Source organism: Mixophyes fleayi, chromosome 5, assembly GCF_038048845.1.
Source record: "Mixophyes fleayi isolate aMixFle1 chromosome 5, aMixFle1.hap1, whole genome shotgun sequence".
NCBI lineage: Eukaryota > Metazoa > Chordata > Amphibia > Anura > Limnodynastidae > Mixophyes > Mixophyes fleayi.
In genome coordinates, this window is record NC_134406.1 from 59,421,339 (window position 1) to 59,442,842 (window position 21,504).

General features: G+C 38.3%; 1 protein-coding gene across 1 annotated transcript in view; it reads right to left on the bottom strand.

Annotated features, from left to right (window-relative positions):
* The window catches only part of SKAP2 (src kinase associated phosphoprotein 2), a 221,013-nt gene that overhangs the window by 138,427 nt on the left and 61,082 nt on the right, over positions 1 to 21,504 (bottom strand). Inside the window, exon 4 of the mRNA XM_075212274.1 lies at positions 19,544 to 19,645. Coding sequence (XP_075068375.1) covers positions 19,544 to 19,645 — 102 coding nt within the window. The remainder of the gene's footprint in view (positions 1 to 19,543; positions 19,646 to 21,504) is intronic.

The following is a 21,504-nucleotide window of genomic DNA, read 5'->3' on the forward strand; positions in this document are numbered from 1 at the left end:
TAACTCAGGATATCTCATACTTGCCAACTCTCCCGGAAAGTCCGAGAGACTCCCGAAATTCGGGTCAGTCTCTCGGGCTCCCGCGAGAGTTGGCATTTCTCCCGCATCCTGGAATTCCCTTGTTAAAATGGCGCAATTCACCGAGAATTGCGTTATTTGGCGCGATTCTCGGGGAATCGCTCCATTTTGGCCCCGCCCCCCACGGAAACCGTCATTTCCATCGCAGGGGGCGGGGCCAAAATGACGCGTTTGGCTGCGCCCCGTCCCATCCCGCCCTCCAGTCACGCCACTCTCCCGGAAACAAGTTTCCTCTGTGTAGGTAAGTATGGGATATCTGTATGCCCGTACAGGCTGTTACAGTCCTTGGTCCTTTGTTGTAGATATCTTGGCAATTAGGACATTACAGAACTCCATAGTGACTGTTGTAGAAAAAATATCAATAGAAATCTGTATTACTATATCAAGATGGCTTGGTACACTTTTGTTTTGCAATTTGTGGTTTAGTATATACCTTTAGATGCATATTTTCATTAACAAACATTTAAACCCACTTGAAGTAGGTACAAAGTCTATGTCACTTATATTGTATTTTTTTTACTGTCATAAAAATGCAGATGATTACTTTGTAAAATTAAATGTATTAGGCTATATATGTAGATTATGATTATTGTAATTATTATTACTAGTGTTATTATTAATAGTAATAGTAGAAGCAGTGGTATATGTACCATGGGTGCAGGGTGTGCACCGACTATGTCCATGGGTCAAGAGGGCCCCACACCAGTCCCTTGAAATAAGACTCCATACTGCACTGACTGACACGCGTCTTACTCAGACACAAATGTCTCCGCCTCTCTCTGCTACATCTCCCACCTCACACAGCGAGTCCCTGCCCCTGATCATGTGATGCAGTGACTCCCAGACCCTCAGCTGGGACTCTGGTGCTGTGGTGGTCTCATTGCAGCGTGGCGTGCTCCTATTTTATCAGAGACTGCAAGCTGTTACCTCAGGTGATCAGCTGCAGGGACCTGTGAGGTATGAGAAGCAGCAAGGAGAGGAGCTGAGATAGTAACAGCTACCCCAGTAATTAGACAATATTCTATTTCCAATTGTCGTAGCTGGGTCAGACTAGATGTTCACAGAATATAATTATCAGGTACTATTTATACAGCTATGAAAATTGTGGGAAACCAGACCCTAGCCACCAACGGATACACCCATCAAAATGCCAGGCTATATGGTGTTTTACCCTCCCAGTTTACAATATGATAATGCCATGCTAGACACATACTGCCATGCCTGACACACACTAACACTAGGTGCATGACCCTCAGACTGAATAGATGGAGACGGACTACCCAACTAGGACATCTGTAATAGTAACAGGGAGGGAAGATTGAACTTCTGTTGATATAAGTTCCAGGACACCAATATGATACTAAAACTATACTTCTCCTAACAAGCTTCTAATTCCCATGGGCTTCTATTTTGCAAAATAGCTTTAGTCATATACAAGACAGGAAATGAGTAATTAAGTGATTTTTACTTCACTAGGCATATACCCGGGGTAAGGGAAAAGCCTGGTGTAGCATGGCCACACCACTTTCCTGTGTTCGCTTCGCTGCAGCGCAGCCTGGACCTCTAATTACTAACGCCCCTGAGTAGAAGTACTTTTTTATACAAGATAAACTTTATTGAGATACTCCTCTAAAATGTGAGCCTGCAATATTCACCAGTGACAGCAGTAGGTCAACTACTATAGCCAGGCAAGTTGTGGTCTTTTAACAACCCCCTTTCCCACTGAACATAAGGGGCCTGAGTCATTAAGGAAAGTAAGGCAAAAAAATAAGTATGTTTTCTCCTGGACAAAACCATGTTACAATGCAAGGGGTGCAAATTAGTTTATTATTTTACAAATAAGATAAATACTGGCTGTTTTTTCATGCAGCACACAAATACTTGATAGTTTTATTTGAACGCTGAAGTTTAAAGTTGATCTAGAACTTGCCTTACCCCAACTATATATCTGCCATCACATTTTAAATTTACCTCCCCCTCCAGAGCAACATGGTTTTGCCAAGGTACAAAGTTACTCATTTGTCTTGCTTTACTTTCCTTAATGAATCACGCCCAAGGTGTTCACCGATACTCAGTTGCCCTTAGGTATTGTGCACTTAGCAACAGCCGTTTTTGAGGGACAGACGCATATTTAAGTAGTGTGCACATTTATTATTAGTGCATTGCAGCAGATATCATAGATATCTGCTGCTGTTCATTTTTTTTAGAAATATATTGCAGTCCCTATAGATGTCTATGGGGACTGCTATATACCGCTGTTTAAGAAGTTGTGAAAAGGTATTTACACATACAGTAATGTACACCAGCTCAGGCTAGTGTACTTTACCATATGTGTACATTTTCTGGGCTGCTCTATGGGGAGAGTATTGCAGTAGAAGGATCTTCGGATCCCGCACCGCATCTTACTGCTCTCCCCTCCGGTTAATATCGCAAAGGTGGTCACTTTGTGATAGTGATCATAGGAAAGGTCGGAGAGGGGTCTTCACAGGAACAGCAGTTTTTCGTGACTGCTGTTTCTATTGAAGATTGTTAATAAATATGTACGATATTTAAATCCCCATCTTTGCAATGAGGATTGAAATCAATTGTGCATATTATGTGGTGCTACATAAAAAGGGGCCTCTCTGTCTCTCTCTCTCCCTAATTATTTTTTTTTAATTGGTTTTATTCTATTCTTTCGACTGTAGACAAAAGCTAGGTACAGACTACAAGTTTTTCACCTGATTATTGTGCCAACCACATGATAAACTATTGTTAGGTCCAATATTGCATTAATATGTACGCTCCTATGATCATATTTTATCGTACTAAAGCAAATCGTATAGTTTCACTTGATTTTATAAACGGCCTAAAAATCTCTATAAATGATGGACTGATGTTGGGCAATTCTGCAGTGTGTATGCACTCACGTCCATCAGTGTAGGCAGATCTATAGAGAGAGTACAGAGTCATAGGGGTATATTTACTAAACTACGGGTTTGATAAAGTGGGGATGTTGCCTATAGCAACTAATCAGATTCTAACTTTCATTTATTTAGTGCATTCTATAAAACGACAGCTAGAATCTGAAGGGTTCCTATAGGCAGCACATCCACTTTTTGAAACCTGCAGTTTCGTAAATATACCCCATAATCTTTTCAGCAGATGGTTATGACAGATGAAGAGCACAGATCTGAAGGTAAATCATGTAAAATCAATTAAGTTTGTGCACATGAATCGGGATGCTGATCGGGACTTTTTGTCGTTGGTAAAATCGTTAAAGATATCGCATCGGGAGAACTTTTCTGTAGTGTGTACCTAGCTTAATACTGCTTTAGCTGTTCCTTGATGAAAGATTGTTAATACACTGTTACACAAAACCATATTACACACATCATCATCATCATTTATTTATATAGCGCAAGCAAATTCCGTAGCGCTTTACAACTGGGAACAACATTGATAAGACAATACTGGATAATACATACAGACAGAGAGGTAAGAGAACCCTGCTCGCAAGCTTACAATCTATAGGACAATGGGAGTTAGAAACACAAGGGCATGTGCTACATCATATTGCACAATGGACCAGCTAGAACATAAAGGAAAAGTATTGAGTGGGCTATGTGTGTTGCAATGTTGGTCAGAAGGTTGTTGTCTTGCGTTAGCAGTGTAGAGGATGGTAATAGGGTAATCTAGGGAAATTGAGATGGTAGTTGAGGAATATCATAACCTTGTCTGAAGAGGTGGGTTTTCAGTGAACGCTTGAAGGTTTGAAGACTAGAGGAAAGTCTTACACACTTGCTATTAATAAATATACCAAATCAAGTAAAGGTCCAAGTTTAATATATATATAATTTTAATAACCTTAAAAACTAGCAAAGGTGACCATGTTTTTCCTGTGGTATAATAGATTGGGGGTGCAGGATATTAATAAATGTATACATAAGGGTAGGAAAGAGTCAGTATAACTAAGTACTATAACAGTAACATGGTATTATGCAGCTGGTAAGAATATTGGCAACACTATATTTCATTGCTTAAAAAAAAGTTATAATTTATTATGTTTATATCCACTTACAAATTCTTTGCGTCATAAAGTGCAGTGATATACAACACACATTTCACTGCATAAAAGGCTATTCTAAAAGTGTAACGCTACATGAAATTTGGAGTGATTAAACATACAAATGATACATTGTCAGTGTCAGGTAACTCACATGTTTATGCCATAATAGAGCACTGTACTAGTAAAACAAACATAAATATATTTACCTCCCTAAAAAAAAAATATAGGACATAAGAGATCGATTTTTGAGGTTGAAATAACCAGGAAGATTAAAAAATGCTCTTTCAGTTGAGCTCCTTCTGGGGATTCTCTCACGTTTGTAATGAGATGCAAGACAATTACTGAGAAAGTACAGACAATCACTGATCACTGTTCCAGTATAGGTTGGTCACACAATCAGCGGCGTAATCTGCGAATCAGACGAAGCCACAGGAAAAGTGCACATAGGCAGCTGTCCTGCTGTCTACACTCCCATCCCTTATGTGTACAGAGGATGCGTGAAGACACAGGGCCTGATGCTGAGTTAGAAGCAAAGCAAAAAAACAGAGTAGGTTTGCTCACAGACAAACCATGTTACAATGTAAGGGGTGCAAATTAACAGATTTTTTTGCACACAAGGAGATTACTAGCACACAAACACTTGATAGCTTTATTTTACACTGAAATTTATAGTTGATCTAAAACATTTCCTACCCCAACTATAAACACTGGCGGATCCAGGGTTGGGGGCGATCGGGGCATTCGTTCCCCCTAGCAAGAGCTTGCTGCCTGCGGCTACACACTGTGTACAGGTCCATTTGGCAGAGACTGACAGAGTCCTGCCCGGCTGCTCTGATTATGTTTTAAGTACAATCAGAGCGGTCAGGCAGCATACTCTCCCTGCCTGTCTCTGTCGAACAGACCTGCACACTTTGACAGCTAAGCATGCCTGCGGCTGCACACTAAGAGGGTGGGGACTAAACCCTCCCCCTAAATCGCACCCCCGTAAAACAGAATTCTAGATCCGCCTTCACTATAAATCTTTTCCCACATTTTAAATTTACCTCCCCATCCAGAACAAAATGGTTTTGCCAAGGTGCAATTGTGCTCCTTTCTTTTGTGATTTGCTCCAAAATCAGCATTAAGCTCACAGTGGTCAATATAATCCCCATTCCTGCAGATTGATGTTTTTATCTTTTCTCATGTCTCATTCCGTACTGAACACAACATGAGAAAATCCTCAAAAAGCACATGACTGAGCAAGCCCTATTTGTCCAAGAATGTTTTCTTTTGTAAATAAATCTGTCCCTGTCCACCATGCCTTGTTTATCTACGGCGCTGCATTGTATGTTAATGGCAATGTGTATGCTGGAGTAAAGAAAAAGAATGGAGGAAGCAAAACACTACTCTATTCTTAACCTGGTTAAATCATGATTAACTAATTCTAACCAATACAGTATGTAATGACAGTTTTGTAGATGTTTCAGAACTATCTGTAGTCCAGAATAAAGTTGACCTATTATAATTTGACCTTCATCTAAATCTCAGTAGTGAATAAAGAGAAACTGAATAACAGTACAAAAATAGCATTTTTGTGTCTTTGGTGAATAAATTGTCTCAACATACACTGTCTTTGGAAAAAGTATGTGAACCTTTAGATTTAAACAGTCTTATAGCAGCTCTGACTTCTCTAGAACATTACTTGTACTTGTTGATCATCCAAGAAGCACAGAACTGATTCAACTTAATGAAAGTTTTTGTCTGTCTAGCACGAGCTGCTTGCTGCAGGCCATATCATTTCAATGGGGCTGAAGCCACAACCTTGAATCGGTTATTCCAAAATGTTGGAGATTTAAGATGGGTACACACTACATAAAATTAATGCCGGGGCAATTTCAGTACACACCTACACAATTGAAGGGGCAAGGATCATCAGTCCAACTTCGCCACAAGGCTAGGGGGGCCCTTTTGATCTGTGATCCGGCGAAGCTTCACCCAGGGCTCGACAACTTGCCCATCCCCTGGAAGGGAGGGCACCGAAAGAGTTCAGGGGGGCAGGAGCCTCAGGGCCACACAACCTCCCCTAGAACTTTGGAAATGCAGAGCCCATAAAGGCCTAGCGCATCCTTGAAATCCGTGAAGCAAATAACATAAAAGTGAAAATATATAGTGCCATGTCATTACAGCCCCAGGCATATATAAAAATTCTCCCGCCAAGCCAAAATGACAGGGCAAAGGGAGGCAGTGCATAAGGATGATATTAAAAAAAAAAGTGCAGGGTGCTAATAATCACATGCCAGGTGCGACATAGTGATTCTCTGGCACACCCGGGTTGCCACTCCGTAAGCACATTTAATCCCGGTCTTCCAATGTCGCCTCCCGACCCCCGGCTAGAGGACCGAGCACAGCACTGCCACTACTGCACTTACTCTTAGCCAAAAGGCAGAGAAACAAATCACAAATAGATGCGGTAACACACATAAGTAGCACAGATGAGAGGGAGTAATACTATGAGGACTCACAGAGTGCAGCAAAAGACATGACAGGACAAACGAGGGTGATGGATAGCAGACATAAGGTAGAGAGGACTACAAGTTATCTGAGTCCAGCCACAACCATGATATTCCAACTGCCATGGTTCAGTTCGGTGAAGAAATTTTTGGGAATCCATTGTGTCATTTTCTACAAATATAATAGATTTATACCAAAAATGTTCCATTTTGATCTGTATTAGCCTTTGATATTATCCAGGTGGTCCTTGACAAACTTGAGGAGGAGCAATAATATTATTTCTGGATAGTAGTGACTTATCTTTTTGTATATTTCCATGTACATGACTATTGTTCAGTGTTTTCCTTACTGTGAACTCATAAAACTGACATTACATTGTTTTTCAAATACTTATTATCTGCAAAATATGCCCTTCACAGGACTGACGACAACTGCTCAATGAGCAACTGTTGTAATTCCTTTGCTTGTTTCCTACGTACCCTACTGGAATACTACCCATTCTATATTAAAGGGACTATCACTAATTTATTACCTCTCTGTCTGTATGTATTATCCAGTTTTGTTTTATTACTTGTTGTTCCTATTGTAAATCGCTACGGAATCTGCTGGCGCTATATAAATGTTGATGATGATGATATTATGGGCAGTGCTGTGGCACAGAGGTTAGCATTGCTGCCTCACAGTGCTAGGGTCATGTGTTAGATTCCAAATAAGGCCTTAGCTGTGTAGAATTTGTATGTTCCCTCTTGTGTATGCATCTGTCTCCTTCAGTTGCATCCCACTGTCCAAAAACATACTGGTAGGTTAATTGGCTTCTGACAAAATGTACACTAGTGTGTGTTAGGGAATTTTGATTGAAAGCCCCACTGGGGCAGGGACAGATGTGATTGACTGCATACAGGGGCACACTCAGGATTGTTAGGTGGCCCCCACCCAAAAAAACCCCCCAAAAAACACACGAGAGAGCTCCTGCGCATGCGCCCGCGCGGTGCTCTATACAGCACCGCCTCGGACACTTTTTTGACAGCGCTGCTGTATAGTACAGTGCCGCTATGTGGGGCACTTCTTCAGCGGAGGGGAGGGGTTTCTGGAGACCCAGAAACCCCCCCTGCGTGCGCCCATGGCATATCCTCTGTGCAGCGCTGCATGGTAAGATTGGAACTATATAAATAGACAATAATAATAATACTTTGATTAATCCACCTAAGCTGTATTTAGCTAGAGGTGCCACTGCAGTGAAAAAGCTTATGTTAGGGTAATGGGGGTTTTTTTATTTCTATTTTTCTTAACATTAATTTTTTTAGACACATTCGGGTTTAGCTGCTAATTGCATGAATATTTAATGCTGGGGTGTGGGATCACAATTTCTTCCCTACATTTAGAAAAATCTCCATTCGCAAACTCATATGGAGAGGGGTTGCTTTTAGTTCATTCCTTTCTTTGGAACTATTAATGCTCAGTTATCTAAATGTTTAATTTTTAAGTTTAATTTAATATTTTCACTTTTAATGTTCAATTTCTCTCTTTTTATGTATCCCCAGCATATTCTGAAGATCCCAGTGCAGTCTGTATTCCCTATGCAAACATGTTTAGCATTGAAATATAAAAACTGGTAAAATGTAACTAATTTAGCAAATCTTATTGAGGCAATTAGGTTTGGTTTTAACAAGATCATATAGAACATTATCATTAGCTAGTAACGTGTTAATGGTAATCCCATATACCCCAGAGAAAAAACAAAGGTATAGATCATGGCGAAAGCATTAGCAATATTAGACATGGGAGATAGATATTGTGAGAACACCAGCACTAAAAGTCCTTTTCAGGGGTTTTGAAGCTGAATTACAAAAAGTCCATCCCACCATTCATACAGTATACATTTGCACAGTGTTTACTAACAGAAACTCACAATACCATCAATGAACTTGCATTACCCGGAAGCACTTTCACCTGCTCTGTATAAGCATATAAACACAAAGTTGAGTCAATGTAAGACCTTTAACCACATTTATCATATTTGCCAATATTTTACAATAATTTAAAAAGACACATTGCTGCTTCCCTTGTGCATATGAACTGTGCATGCGAAACGCTACTTGCGTAAGCTATATTTACAGTATTATAGCTTACGCAAGTAGCGTAGCGCATGCGCAATGAGCTCTATTTACTGTATTAGGTGATTCCCCCACTAGCGTGGGAAAATAGCATAATACAGTAGTTATAGCTTACGCAATGAACGTAAGTTCATTGCGTACCGGACCTCCTACCTAGTAGGAGGTGTTAGCGACGGCTCCACAGTTTTTTTATTTTTCTTCAATCAAAGTGTCGGGATCTTACAAATATGGGGCCCCCCTGGCCGAAGCAAAGAAGACTTCAATCAACAAGGGGCTTCTTCTGGGCGAAGTGAAGAAGATATTATTCAAGCCATTTTGGAAGTATAATTTTGCTGGGACTGGGGCAAGCCAAAACTTTTGGAAGTATAAATATTATGGGACTGGGGCAAGCACGGAGCTTTTGGAGAAGAAAGAAGACATCTTTGGTGAGTATTTGGGGTGTTTTTATTTTTAATAAATAGATGTGGTTTAAATGAGGGTGGTTAGTGTATTTATTGTGGGTTTTTTATTTTTAATAAATAGATGTGGTGTTTACTAGGGTGCTGTTGTTTTATTTAACATTTTTTTTTTGTGGAACTACAGGTCCCAGCAAGCCAGGGATGTCAGGGCATGTTGGCACTTGTGGTTCTCCAAGTGCCAACATGCCCTGGCTGCTGTGGGTATGATGGTGCTTGTAGTTATACAAGCAGCAGCATGGCCACACTGTTTTTGGCAACCTGGCTGGCTGGGACTTGTAGTTCCACAAAACAAAATGGCGTCCATTTATTTTTTTCATTCTTTATCGCCGTATTACCTTACTACCCACAGCCCAGGGGTAGTAGGAAGAGCCCTACTGCTATCAGCACTGGGCTGGTTCTTTCTAGGGGGGGGCCCGCTCGTTTTTTTCGGTGGACCCCACTCCCTAGGGAATCCAGCCCAGCGCTGAACAGTCTAGGTTTGGTTAGTCATTATGGCAGGGGGACCCCTGCCGTGTGTCCCCTGCTATAGTGCCGCCAACCCTGGCTGGTTTGCCTAGTGCTGGTAAAGTGAAAATCGGGGGGACCCCACGCAAAATTTTTCCCCGATTTTCACGGGACCAGCACTAGTCAGGCAGCACTAGGGTTAAGCTGGAATAGAGGGGGGACCCCACGCTTTTTTTTTTTTCACTTTGATCTATTCTTTACAGTTTTTACAGCTGCCGGAGCTCCGGCAGCTGTATGACAGGTCAGTGTAACAATGATGTGCTTACAACTCACTGTTACAACACAGGAGAGTTTACCAAACACAGGAGAGTTAGCTAAACTCGGGAGTGTTTACACATCGCACAAAATCGCCAGAGATGGCCAGCGATTTTGAACATCAGTGTCAAAATCGCAGCTTGATACATTTCAGGGTTTTTTTTCAAAACTCGCGGGTAAACCCGCGATTTGCCGCGATTTAAACACGCTGGCAAACTCGCACTTTGATACATTTACCCCCATGAGTGATACTATCTCTGTGAACCTTGGATCACTACAAACCCCATCGTGTGATGATTTTGATTGTGAGCAGTTAGAAAATATTGGAAAATAGGGTAATGTCCTGTGAAAGATTTCCAGGGAAAAATCTTGGGACTGGCCATGAACTTCACCACTATCCACACAAAACACCCATATTTGGAGAAGCACTGCCTACTACAATATATGTGCCACCTTTTGTTGGGTGTGACATTATCACGCCCAACATTTGCAGTAAGGAGCGCATAAAGAGGAGCCACGAGAAAAAGAGAAGAAAGAAGGAAAGAGAAAGGTAAGTGAAGAGGAGCAACATGGAGGGCACATGAAGGGCACAGTGTGAAACAGGTGAAGGGGAGCAAAAGCAGCATGGAGGGCACAGTGTGAAACAGGGCAGACAGATGAAGGGGAGCAAAAGCAGCATAATGGTGGGCACAGTGTGAAACGGGAGACAGGTGAAGGGGAGCAAAAGCAGCATAATGGAGGGCACAGTGTGAAACAGGGCAGACAGATGAAGGGGAGCAAAAGCAGCATAATGGTGGGCACAGTGTGAAACGGGGGAGACAGATGAAGGGGAGCAAAGGCTGTCTGATGGAGGGCATAAGGTCAAGCATCGGGAAGAAAACATTAAATTTTATTTTTGTTTTTATTAATAATGAACCTTATAAAATTGTATATGAGTCTTTTTCTTCTTCTTGCGGCCAACACAATCTTAGACTTTGGGGTTTTGAGTTTGACATGCCGGGCCTACACAGTGCTATCTCCAATAAGGAACTACTCCAACTTCAGTCCTTACCAGTATATAGCTAATAACCAATACAGAGAGCTAAGGACCACCTTCCTAGAGCCATGTCAAAAATTATTTCTTTGGGTATATTGACATTTAGTTTATTCTATTCTAGAATGAGAATACTACATTTTTACAGATTGTCAGAAAAAATACAGTTGCCAACCCAGATACTGTCACATACCCCAATAACACAACACTACCCTGCATATCTCATCTCTGCCTCAGATAATTTATGTTCCTTAGGAAAACCAGCAGGAAAAATTCCTCACCAAGGCTGAACTTACACTAACTGATTTTTCTCATTCCCTCTGTTAATTTTTATTCGCTGATAAAAGAAAAACTTTTCATCAAAGGAAAGCAGAGTGACAAAGCTGCAGTCCCACTTTTACTTAACATATTACATAATCAGCACTATATAACTTAGGTTTGATTGACTCCTGATTGATTGTCTTATTTGATTAATTGCTATTATGTGAGTGAACTGTATTACTCATGATAGTAGCACCAGCACGAAGCAGATAAAGCAAAGAGGGAACCAGCCTTATCAGCTATATAGCAGGGAAAGAGAACTTTGGCATACTGTACATGCAACAACAGTGGCTTTGCCTATAGGAACCAATCAGATAAACCGCTTATGGTGGACAACATACTATGCCATCTTTTACCTTTACCAGAGTTAACTTAACAAACTAGAATAAAGACACAGAGACTTGAATTGGCGTTTGAAAGGTCAGGAATTTATTAAAGCGAACCTGCTGGGGAAAAATTGGTGGCCAATATAAACAGACCAATCAGCATCCAGGCTACACCTATCAGTTGTAAATTCCATCCAAACTAATTTGGACCCAACTAGGCATAAAAAGCCAAACTCCCCCATTTGGCATATTAGCTGAGGCCCGCCCACCTAAGCGGAGCCCCTTAACCCCGAAGGGGCTATTCTGACTAATTGCCCAATCCCTTTAAGGGAAGAGTGCCTACTACGCCTTAAATGTAACGGAATTGGCTGCTGATTGGACTGCTTACCACCACTTGTAAACACAAGTAATAATACCAAATACTAAAAATAGGGAATGGGTGGGTGGTTAACAAATCCAGACGGCAAGAGGAAGTCATATCCTTTTCCCATATGTTATAAGCCTCCTCTGGAAACCTAGCCCCTCCCCTTCCGGCTCTACTGATTGGGTAAATCAGATTTCAAACACCACCCAGATAAGTTAACTCCTGGTATGCCTGTACTTTTTCTTCTGCCTGCACCCTCAGCGTTTATATCACCTCGGTCTCATTCAATCCCTCTGTTATATTTCTATTTATTATTTTGTGTTCATTGTGGTGTGTCTAAAGCAGCATAGAAATTAAAAGAAAAACTCTTATTGGTTGCTATTTCCCTGTACACTACTTTTCATAAATGATGGCGGTAACAGTCCAGCACAGTAGATACTCTCTGCTGCTGGGGTTGGCCTTTTTAAACTAATAGTTAGATTGTTGATGAAATTATTAACTTCTGTTGCCTTTGATTGAATGGGAAGCTCATGGGGAAGAATTTTGACAAACCCACTATCAACTTTGAAAAAACAAGAAGGAGATAGGATCTCATACACTGGTCCATTCCTTCCTTTGGGGTGCCATGCTTAATTGGGGAATTCGTTGGAACGTAGGTAAGATTTCAACTTTTTATTTTGCAATGACAATTTGGATATCGACAAGAAATAAGAACACAAAAAAATGAACAATATAACAACGATAAAAGACAAAAACAAAAATAAATACATTGCCAGTATATCTTTTTTGACAGTCTATAAGCTTATAATAAGGGTACGGGTGGAGACAAAGAAGGGAAAGAAAAGGGAAAGTGGGACAAACAGAGCAAGAAACGAACAGTTTAGCAAGAGGAGAAATTATACCTAAACACATTGGGCCTCAGTCATTAAGGAAAGCAAGGCAAAAAAAGGAGTAAATGTTCTCCGGAACAAACCATGATACAATGCAAGGGGTGCAGATAAGTTTATTATTTTGCACATACGTTAAATACTGGCTGTTTTTTCATTTAGCACACAAATACTTGATATCTTTATTTGTACACTGACATTTAAAGTTGATCTAGGACATGCCCTATCCCAGCTATAAATCTATTCCCACATTATAAATTTACCTCCCCCTCCAATGCAACATGGTTTTGCCCAGGTGCAAAGTTACTCATGTTTTATGCTTTGCTCTCCTTAATGACTCAGGTCCATTAAATCTAGGTAAAGACTGTAAGTATGAGTGTATGAATATTCAATATCTAACTCATACCATTAATGAAGTCGTAGATCAACTTAGTTCACTCATTTATTTTGTTCCAGGGATTGTTGCACAGAGAGGGAAACCTGGTGGGAAATCAGGATTATCCCAGATTAAGGTTATGGGGAGAGGCAGTGTAATTATTCTAAATTTCTTAGTGGTGTATAGCTATATAGCTCTAGAAAATGTGATAATAGGGTCTCCAAAAGCAATAATTGGTCTAGAGAGTTTAGAGGAGTTCAAGATTAAGGTTACCACAGCAGTAGAGGTAAGTTTTTGTATTTTATTTTTTATTTTTACCTAATTCATATCTACATTTTTAGTTTTGTGTGGGAATATCTTTTAAAGGTTTCCTGAAGAAAATTCTCAGAAACTGGTTTATGTTGTAGATTTTATAATGAATGTTAGCCAGAAAGCAAGTCTGTACTTAATAAAACTACCAGTTGATTAATCTAGGTCCTAGCCATCTATAGAAATTACAACAGACATTAAAACTGCAGCCAATACAGATTTCTGTATAGAAATGTTTAGTCTTCCTGCCCTGGCAGTTTAGCACATTCATAAAACTCTACTGTTAGCTCAAGTATAATTTATTATTTTTAAATGACAGATATATTCTTAACTGAAGTCCAAATGTGGATTGATCTATAAATAGTGACATACCTTGTATATAATATCTCGTCTGTCCTGCTGTAAAAAGGAGAGGTAACTAAACCCCAAAAACTGTTCTTTTCACAGTTATGCTGTCCTGTTAATCAACTGAGTTTTTGCTGTCCTAATCCTTCCCTTGTTATAATATACTAAGGTTTAAATTCATTAACTCACTATACAGTATCTCCTTAATCCTGATTCCTTTTGCCTAGAAAAAGCTGTAGACACAATTGTCTTCGTTCGGCCCACTCTTAACCTGGTCATACATGGTAAGATCTAGACATCCAGATCTGTGGCCAACTTGGAAAGATTTGGTCCTGTAATAGTCAGGTCAAACCGTTGAATACCATGGCAGCACTTTAGGGCAGATGACTCCACACACATAATGATTTTGGCCACTGGCTGGCAGTATTTTCAATGAAAAACTTTTAAAATCTGAAGGGATCTTGATTTTTCTCAGCAAACATTGGTGGTTGGTGAAAGTCTACATGCATGACAATTTCAGGCCAAATTTGTCTAAATATGTCAAGGTGGCCTCCACATTCATCAGGTCTATGGTAAGCTTTAGATTTATCTATGTCACATGGCTTTGGTTTGACTACATCGATGGGTGACTAAAGCTATGCACACACTACAGAATTTTCCACCAACTTTTTATGCCGATCGATTTTACATGCGATCGATGTTCCGATCGCTCGGTCCATGGACTGCGTACGCACTAGCCTTGTTTAGGACGATAAAGGGAAGAACGGACGTCCCTTTAGCGACTTTTTACAGCCATGTTGTCGTGAGCAATGACTGTAATTTCGTACTCACTGTTGTGGATCGGTCAGAAACTTATACACACTACACAACGGAAACGAGATTGGAACGAAAATATTTAAAGGTACAACCAACCAAATGAGGCGACAATCATCCATTTGGGCAGACTTTCGACCATCGTGTCACAAAACACAATGACCCGACTTTTGAACGAGTGGTCGTATGTCGGCTGATTGAGCTGATTATTGGACGAAAACCGTGTAGCGTGTACCCAGCTTAAGAAGGAATAAGTGTATCTTATTTCTATAAATCGCAAGATTGTAGCCAGGGATTTCTTGAAGTCAGATTCATTGAGGCTATACAATGCAAAGCAAATTAATTTTCAACCAAGAAATTCCTGCTACCTCCTGGTTGTGACAAAACACACTGTCTTCCAGCCAGTCCAAGCAACGGAAGGTGTCCATACATGCTGTCATTCTGCTGGTCAAATGACTGCATTTCACCATGTGCAGTCACCCTCCGATGCACTAACTGTGCTATGTAGGACTCAGCTGTGCAGCCCACTTGACCATAGATGTGGCCACTTGGCGTTGTATCAGAAGATAGATTTTGAACATTTGTTATTAGGAATGACATATGCAGTAAGGATGGGATGTTTATAATATACTTTTTTGTTGCTTGGCTGCTTCTTAAATTATTACAGTAAAATACAAACTCTTTACTGTCTGTAAAGCAACATAAACAGTCAGTCAATGCCCTGGACACTGGCAATTACATTTTCTCTAGTAAAAGGAAAAACTTCAAATAAATAAACATATAAATATAAATCCTAGTAGTGACATGAAATGCACTATAAAAGTGAGCAGCCCCAGACATGGCTTACTGGGAAAGGTCTACGCTTACAGAGCAATAATCTCATTTTAACTCTTAAAAGAACACTGCCCAGCATGGGGGTAGCAGCCGTGCTGCAGCCCGTCTCTGGTTATCTACCAGTTACATCCCTCCCTCTGTGAATTCACCACTCATCATAAGCAAATACATGACATAATTAAAGCCATTGCAGCCAGTGAGGGATAACTAATGGCAAGTAGAAAGGACATTTGTTTCTATAAAAGATTAAACTTCCCGGAAGATCAACAATCTAGTTACAATGTGGTGCATTGTTGTCTGTGGCTTTATTTATTCATTTATATATTTATTGCCAGGGCAGCTGCTGTTCTCCTTATTGATATGGTACAATCATATGAGTCCCTGGACGTCTCACAGCATCATTTTTGCTGAACTATCACCAGTATATCAGTGTAAACCTTTCTTTTACCTTTTATTGGATACTTTAATACCGCCTTTTGGTGATCGTATTGGCAGTTCAATTTTAACCAAGATAAAGGCCATATTTTCATACAATATATAGAAATGGCAAATAGGGGGGGGGGGGTGATTCTTGAAATAAACAACACAAATATTTCAGAAAAATAATTCTTCTATCCAAGGCCGTCCATCTACAAAATGTGACACAGAATTCTTTGTTTAGACTGTATTTAATTCATAGGTGTCTGTTTCTTTGTATGTCACCAGGACTACAGTAGTTACTGAAAGTAGACCTACTAAATACAAATACAAATGAGCTTTCCTTCTCAATCAGGATTTCATTGTAATTCTTGGCATGCTGAATTGTATCATACAGCATAGGCATAGTACATTATTTGAGTTTATGCATTTGCATGGATCTTTCGGCACCTTCCTAGGAAACTAACCTCAGCCCAAACAATTTGGACTTTAGTCCCTTCTCTAAATTTATTAAAGTCAGTTTTAGAACTTTTTTTTTTTATTTAAAAAGAAAAAATACCTCTCATTCCGTGAGGATTATTAATGCTAACAATTAATGATCAGTAATTAAATACTAATATGGCAATACTAGTTGCCATTGAAAACTGTCATTTAGATGTCAGCTAGCCTGTGTAACGATAAGTGAAGGATAAAAAAAAGGAGCCCTACTCAAAAATCAATTATCTCACCTATTTTACAGGAAGCAGCAGAACACCATTCAAACAACTGATATTATTGAAGAGACATGACTATACAATCCCCATCAGTTTCACTGACAAATTGGTGACCACTTTAGTGCCTTATTGAAATTCCATTAATCTCAAGCATCAAGCTCCAATGTGAAAATCACAACTTGTACTCTAAGCCTGTTACCCGTTCACAATAACCTGCATATGAACTTTGCTTGATAGCATGCATGCATTTATGATTTTACCATCAATCAGATGCTCTAGCATGAAAAAAGCTATACCTTAAAAATATTATGTATGTAATAAATAAATATTTGTTACATATAATTGTATTATTTGTATGCCGTTAACTGTATATTTTTTTCCTTCGCCCAGAACCTTGTAAAAACCAATCATGTTACACCCAGGCTGTGATAATTGCTACTAGCAATCAAGTTTAGGCATCACTGAACTGAAGTGTGCTTGGATTTCATTAGAAGATATAACTTATTTGACTTTCCTACAGTACCTAATAATCCATAAAGAAACCAAAACACATATGGCTTCGGGGAATAACTAGAAAATTAGGTGGCCATTGGGGAACCAGATGAACTTTTGAACCAGAGGAACAGTGAGGGAGAAATATTAAACAGAACGAGAGATTCCTAATGCATACAGAAATATAGGGATGTGACCTTTTGCGGTACCTTGGAAATTACATTAGCATTATGAAAAATACTTATCATGTTTAGCATTCATAATCTATCAGCTCATATACTTTTGTTGGTGTGAACCACAAAGAAGAAGTCAAAAGGACAAAATAACAATAAGATTTAATAACAGACCTTGCTGCGACCTGGGCTAATTTAGCCTCACTCATTGTTAAAACTCTGGAATCAGTAATAGAAAATTGCACAGCTTTTGAAGAATTATTAAAAGACAAAAATCTGAACTTCTGAATGAATCAGTTCTCTACAAATAAAGCGTAAGTTTAAAATGAATTAAATTTAATTAAATGGATACAGTTATTTGCTTTAAAATGGTTTATCTGTAGTAACATATTGCACAAAAAGGTTCTCTAATATGTTAAGACTGTATCTACTCCGTATTATTATAAAAGACATAAATTGGGTGCACAAATTGGGTGCACATTTGGGCTAGAAGTTTATCAGTGTCGATTTTTATTTTTAAATCATATTTTCTTAAAAGCGTCAAATAAACATACATTAAATCCCTTCTTATCTAAATCTATTTCAGCAAGTATTTAGGGAGCCATTTTTGGTTAGTTACTGCCTAATAACCCAGTAAAATAAAATAGTGTTTCATTTCTAGTAAAAATAAATCATATTTGATTATAACAAGATGGGGCATACTAACTGCTCTCAGACATAGGGGTGAAGTTTTGAGCATGACAAAATGTGTTTCTCTGAATCACAGAGTACAGTATTTATTATACACGCATGCAGTTCACTTATCCCTGGTCTACAATAGACATAATTTTATACCCTATAAAGGCAATTTATGCATCCAACGGGAATGGTCTGGATAACATAAAAGCTTGAGTGCTGTGTTGCAGGAAGCATATTTTAGTTTGGCAATTGTACTTAGAGACGAAGTGGTCCTGCTTGATCATCATATCATGTCACAAAGCATTACTCACTGATAACTTTATAACCAACTTATAATGCTTTCACTCAATGCATGTAATTAAATCGCGGGAGCGCATATACGATGCCCATGGAAGTTATTGCACAATATAATTTGCTAAATTTTCCTAAATGGTTCTTCATCTACAACATCATAAATTATTGCTGTTTAGAAAAAAAAATACAAATAAAATGTCAGTGCAATGACTTTACGTAGTGAAGTATTATTATTGTTTTCTGCCTATGGAAGTACAGTTTTGAATTCTATAAAAAATAACTTGGATATTTTTATTAACATAATAATAGAAGGTCCTTTCATTTAAAACTGTGACAATTCTAAATTATAGCCCTGCAGATAAGAGGCGAGTTTTGGAAAACATTTTCTTAGATTTCGGAGAGGCTCCATTGTCTGGCTGCCGAGCTGTGTACGTTACTTGCAAAATCATATCAGTTTTGGGTAAAGGATAAAAAAAAAAAATTGTATAGTAGGAAAATACCATTCAAAACAGAAATATATTAAAATACATTGCTTTCAGCTCTAATACAATATCTCATTATTAAACAATACTATAAATATACTATTTATTTTTTTTACTTTAGGGTGGTGTTTCAAAAATACACACAAAACATATATACATATATTTAGTGTTTTATTTATGAAGGCAGCAAATACACATTTAATCCAGTGCCAAAACTTAAAATGTTCTAAGTACGTTATTGCCTTTATCACTAAATCATTTTAATGGCAACATTTATGTTTTAAAATATATGTTATTATTATTAACTGTTTCACATTTTAAAAGTAACTGCAGATTATCCAATTAAAACACATTCTAAAAAACAACTGACATTAATATAAGGAAAAGTGACCCTGCCTGCATGCATTATATATTCCATTGTTTTAATTAACTAATTAATGTGGGGGATTTAAAGAAAAACAGATGTATATAATCCCATAGAAAATTAAACAGATCTATTTTTTTGTAACTTTTGCAGCGAAGAAAAAAACGAAAACTCTCAGTATCTAATATTACAAACACCACTAGAGAGAGCTCTTCATTTCCTAAAAGATTCAGTGTGAAAGAAAAGAATGACTTACATGAGAGTTCTTGCCCTATATTTTAGTCTTTAGCTAAACCTTGTAGTTCTATTTCTGGTGATCCCATTGCACTGGTTTGTGGAAAAGAGCAATATATTGAAAGAAAAATAGAAACATACCATCACATGGCAAGTCATCATCCTTATCTCGATCAGAAGCAAGAGAAGAAGTGTCAGGGGGATGAGGAAACCCTTCTAACTCATCCAGATCCTCTGGTTCTCCTGGAAAAAAAAAAACGCATATGACAAGTGATTACTACTTGTAGAGTAAGTTCAAAAAAAGGGGAAAGGGGCCTGGTTTGTACTATACATTGTCAATATCATTTAATAATACCCTCTAGTTGCCAAAGTCAGTTGTTTGTTGATTTAAAATTTTAAGGGATGTACACTACTGTGATTTTAAAAAATTGCTAAGTAATTGTTAAATCCAAAATAAAAGAATACAAAAATCTGAAATAAAAGATTAATAACAATGTACAATTTAATATAATTAATATATACCGTATATATTTTTTCAGTTTTCATACAATGATCAAACATTAAGGAATCCAGAATGTATTTCTCAATTTATTGTGTGTCTATTATTTATTTGTGTCTGTTACAGGATAATATATTTGCTAGATATAATAGATATAGATTATATCTTTCTGTGTATGTTATGATCACACTTATTGATTTGAGGGTCTTGCTAGCACATTTTATAAGGATTATCACACAAAAAATCTGACACGGGAAGACATTAGGAGAAGATAAAGGGATTATGGGACAATGACTAAAACAATGGCTCTCTAGTGCATGGTATGCTGTATAAGCATTGTTAGTTACATCTTTATAGAAATACAGTAAAGCCCTTCAACATAAAGATTATATCTCAATGAATATAAATAAATTCATGTTACTCTGTCAGTTAGATAAATACAAAAATCATGTTGGCTGATAGGAGTGTGAGTTGCCACGTTTAGTGTGCAAGATATTTGGAATTTATCTTACTAGTAATACAGGGTTGCATAGTTTTTTGGATAATAAGTGTTTCTTTGTAGGTATTGTCGTTGTCGGGGTTGTGGTAATCGTTTTTACAATTATCACCGGTAATAAGATCCTTTCAGTAGCGCCCTGCAGTTTTCTTTTTCAGCCTTTCAAGGCTCATCCAGATGAAATATCCCATAAATTGTAAACCTGCGAGCAGGGCCCTCTTACCTCTTTATCTGTCTGTATTACCCAGTCTTGTTTTATCACTGTTTTTGTTCCCAATTGTAAAGCACTATGAAATTTGCTGGCGATATATAATTAAATGTTGGTCATGATGTATATTTCTTGTTATTCTTCAATGGAACCAACAGGAGAAAACGCAGGGAAAATATGACTAACTCAAAATCAGTTAATCTCTAAGCCATGCCACTTATACTATGCACACTAGGGGCTAAATTTACTAAACTGCGGGTTTGTAAAAGTGGAGATGTTGCCTATAGCAACCAATCAGATTCTAGCTTTTATTTATTTAGTGCATTCTACAAAATGACAGCTAGAAATGGATTGGTTGCTATAGGCAACATCTACACTTTTTCAAAGCCGCAGTTTAGTTAATATACCCCTAGGGGTAGTGAAATCCAGGGCACATAATAATCCTTTTGGATACCTTCATGTCTTGTATGTCATTGTTTATGTGTAGACAGAATATAGAGCGCAGCAGGAGATGAAGTGATCTATATCCTATACTCTTGCCCTCACTGTTTTCTTGCATTGCATTCCACTTAGAAGGCAATAAGAGAAAATTCTAGTAAAGCTCTTACATAGAAAATTTGCTTAAGCAGAATAATTGATTTTCCCATGCAATACTATCTTCAGTTCTGGCAAATGCCTGAAACTTTTATATAAATGTTAATAGTACTAGTATTTGTACATAGTGAATGTTAGCTTCAATGTTTTTCCTTAACTGCTTTTACACACGAGAGTTGAAAAAAAAAGCAAGTTAAAGTCTGGTAATTTATTTTCAACAGAGTATTTGAAGGAGACTCAAAGCATCCACATTATAGTGTACAATATACTTCTTGAACATTCCCATAAAACACGGTTGTATTTTT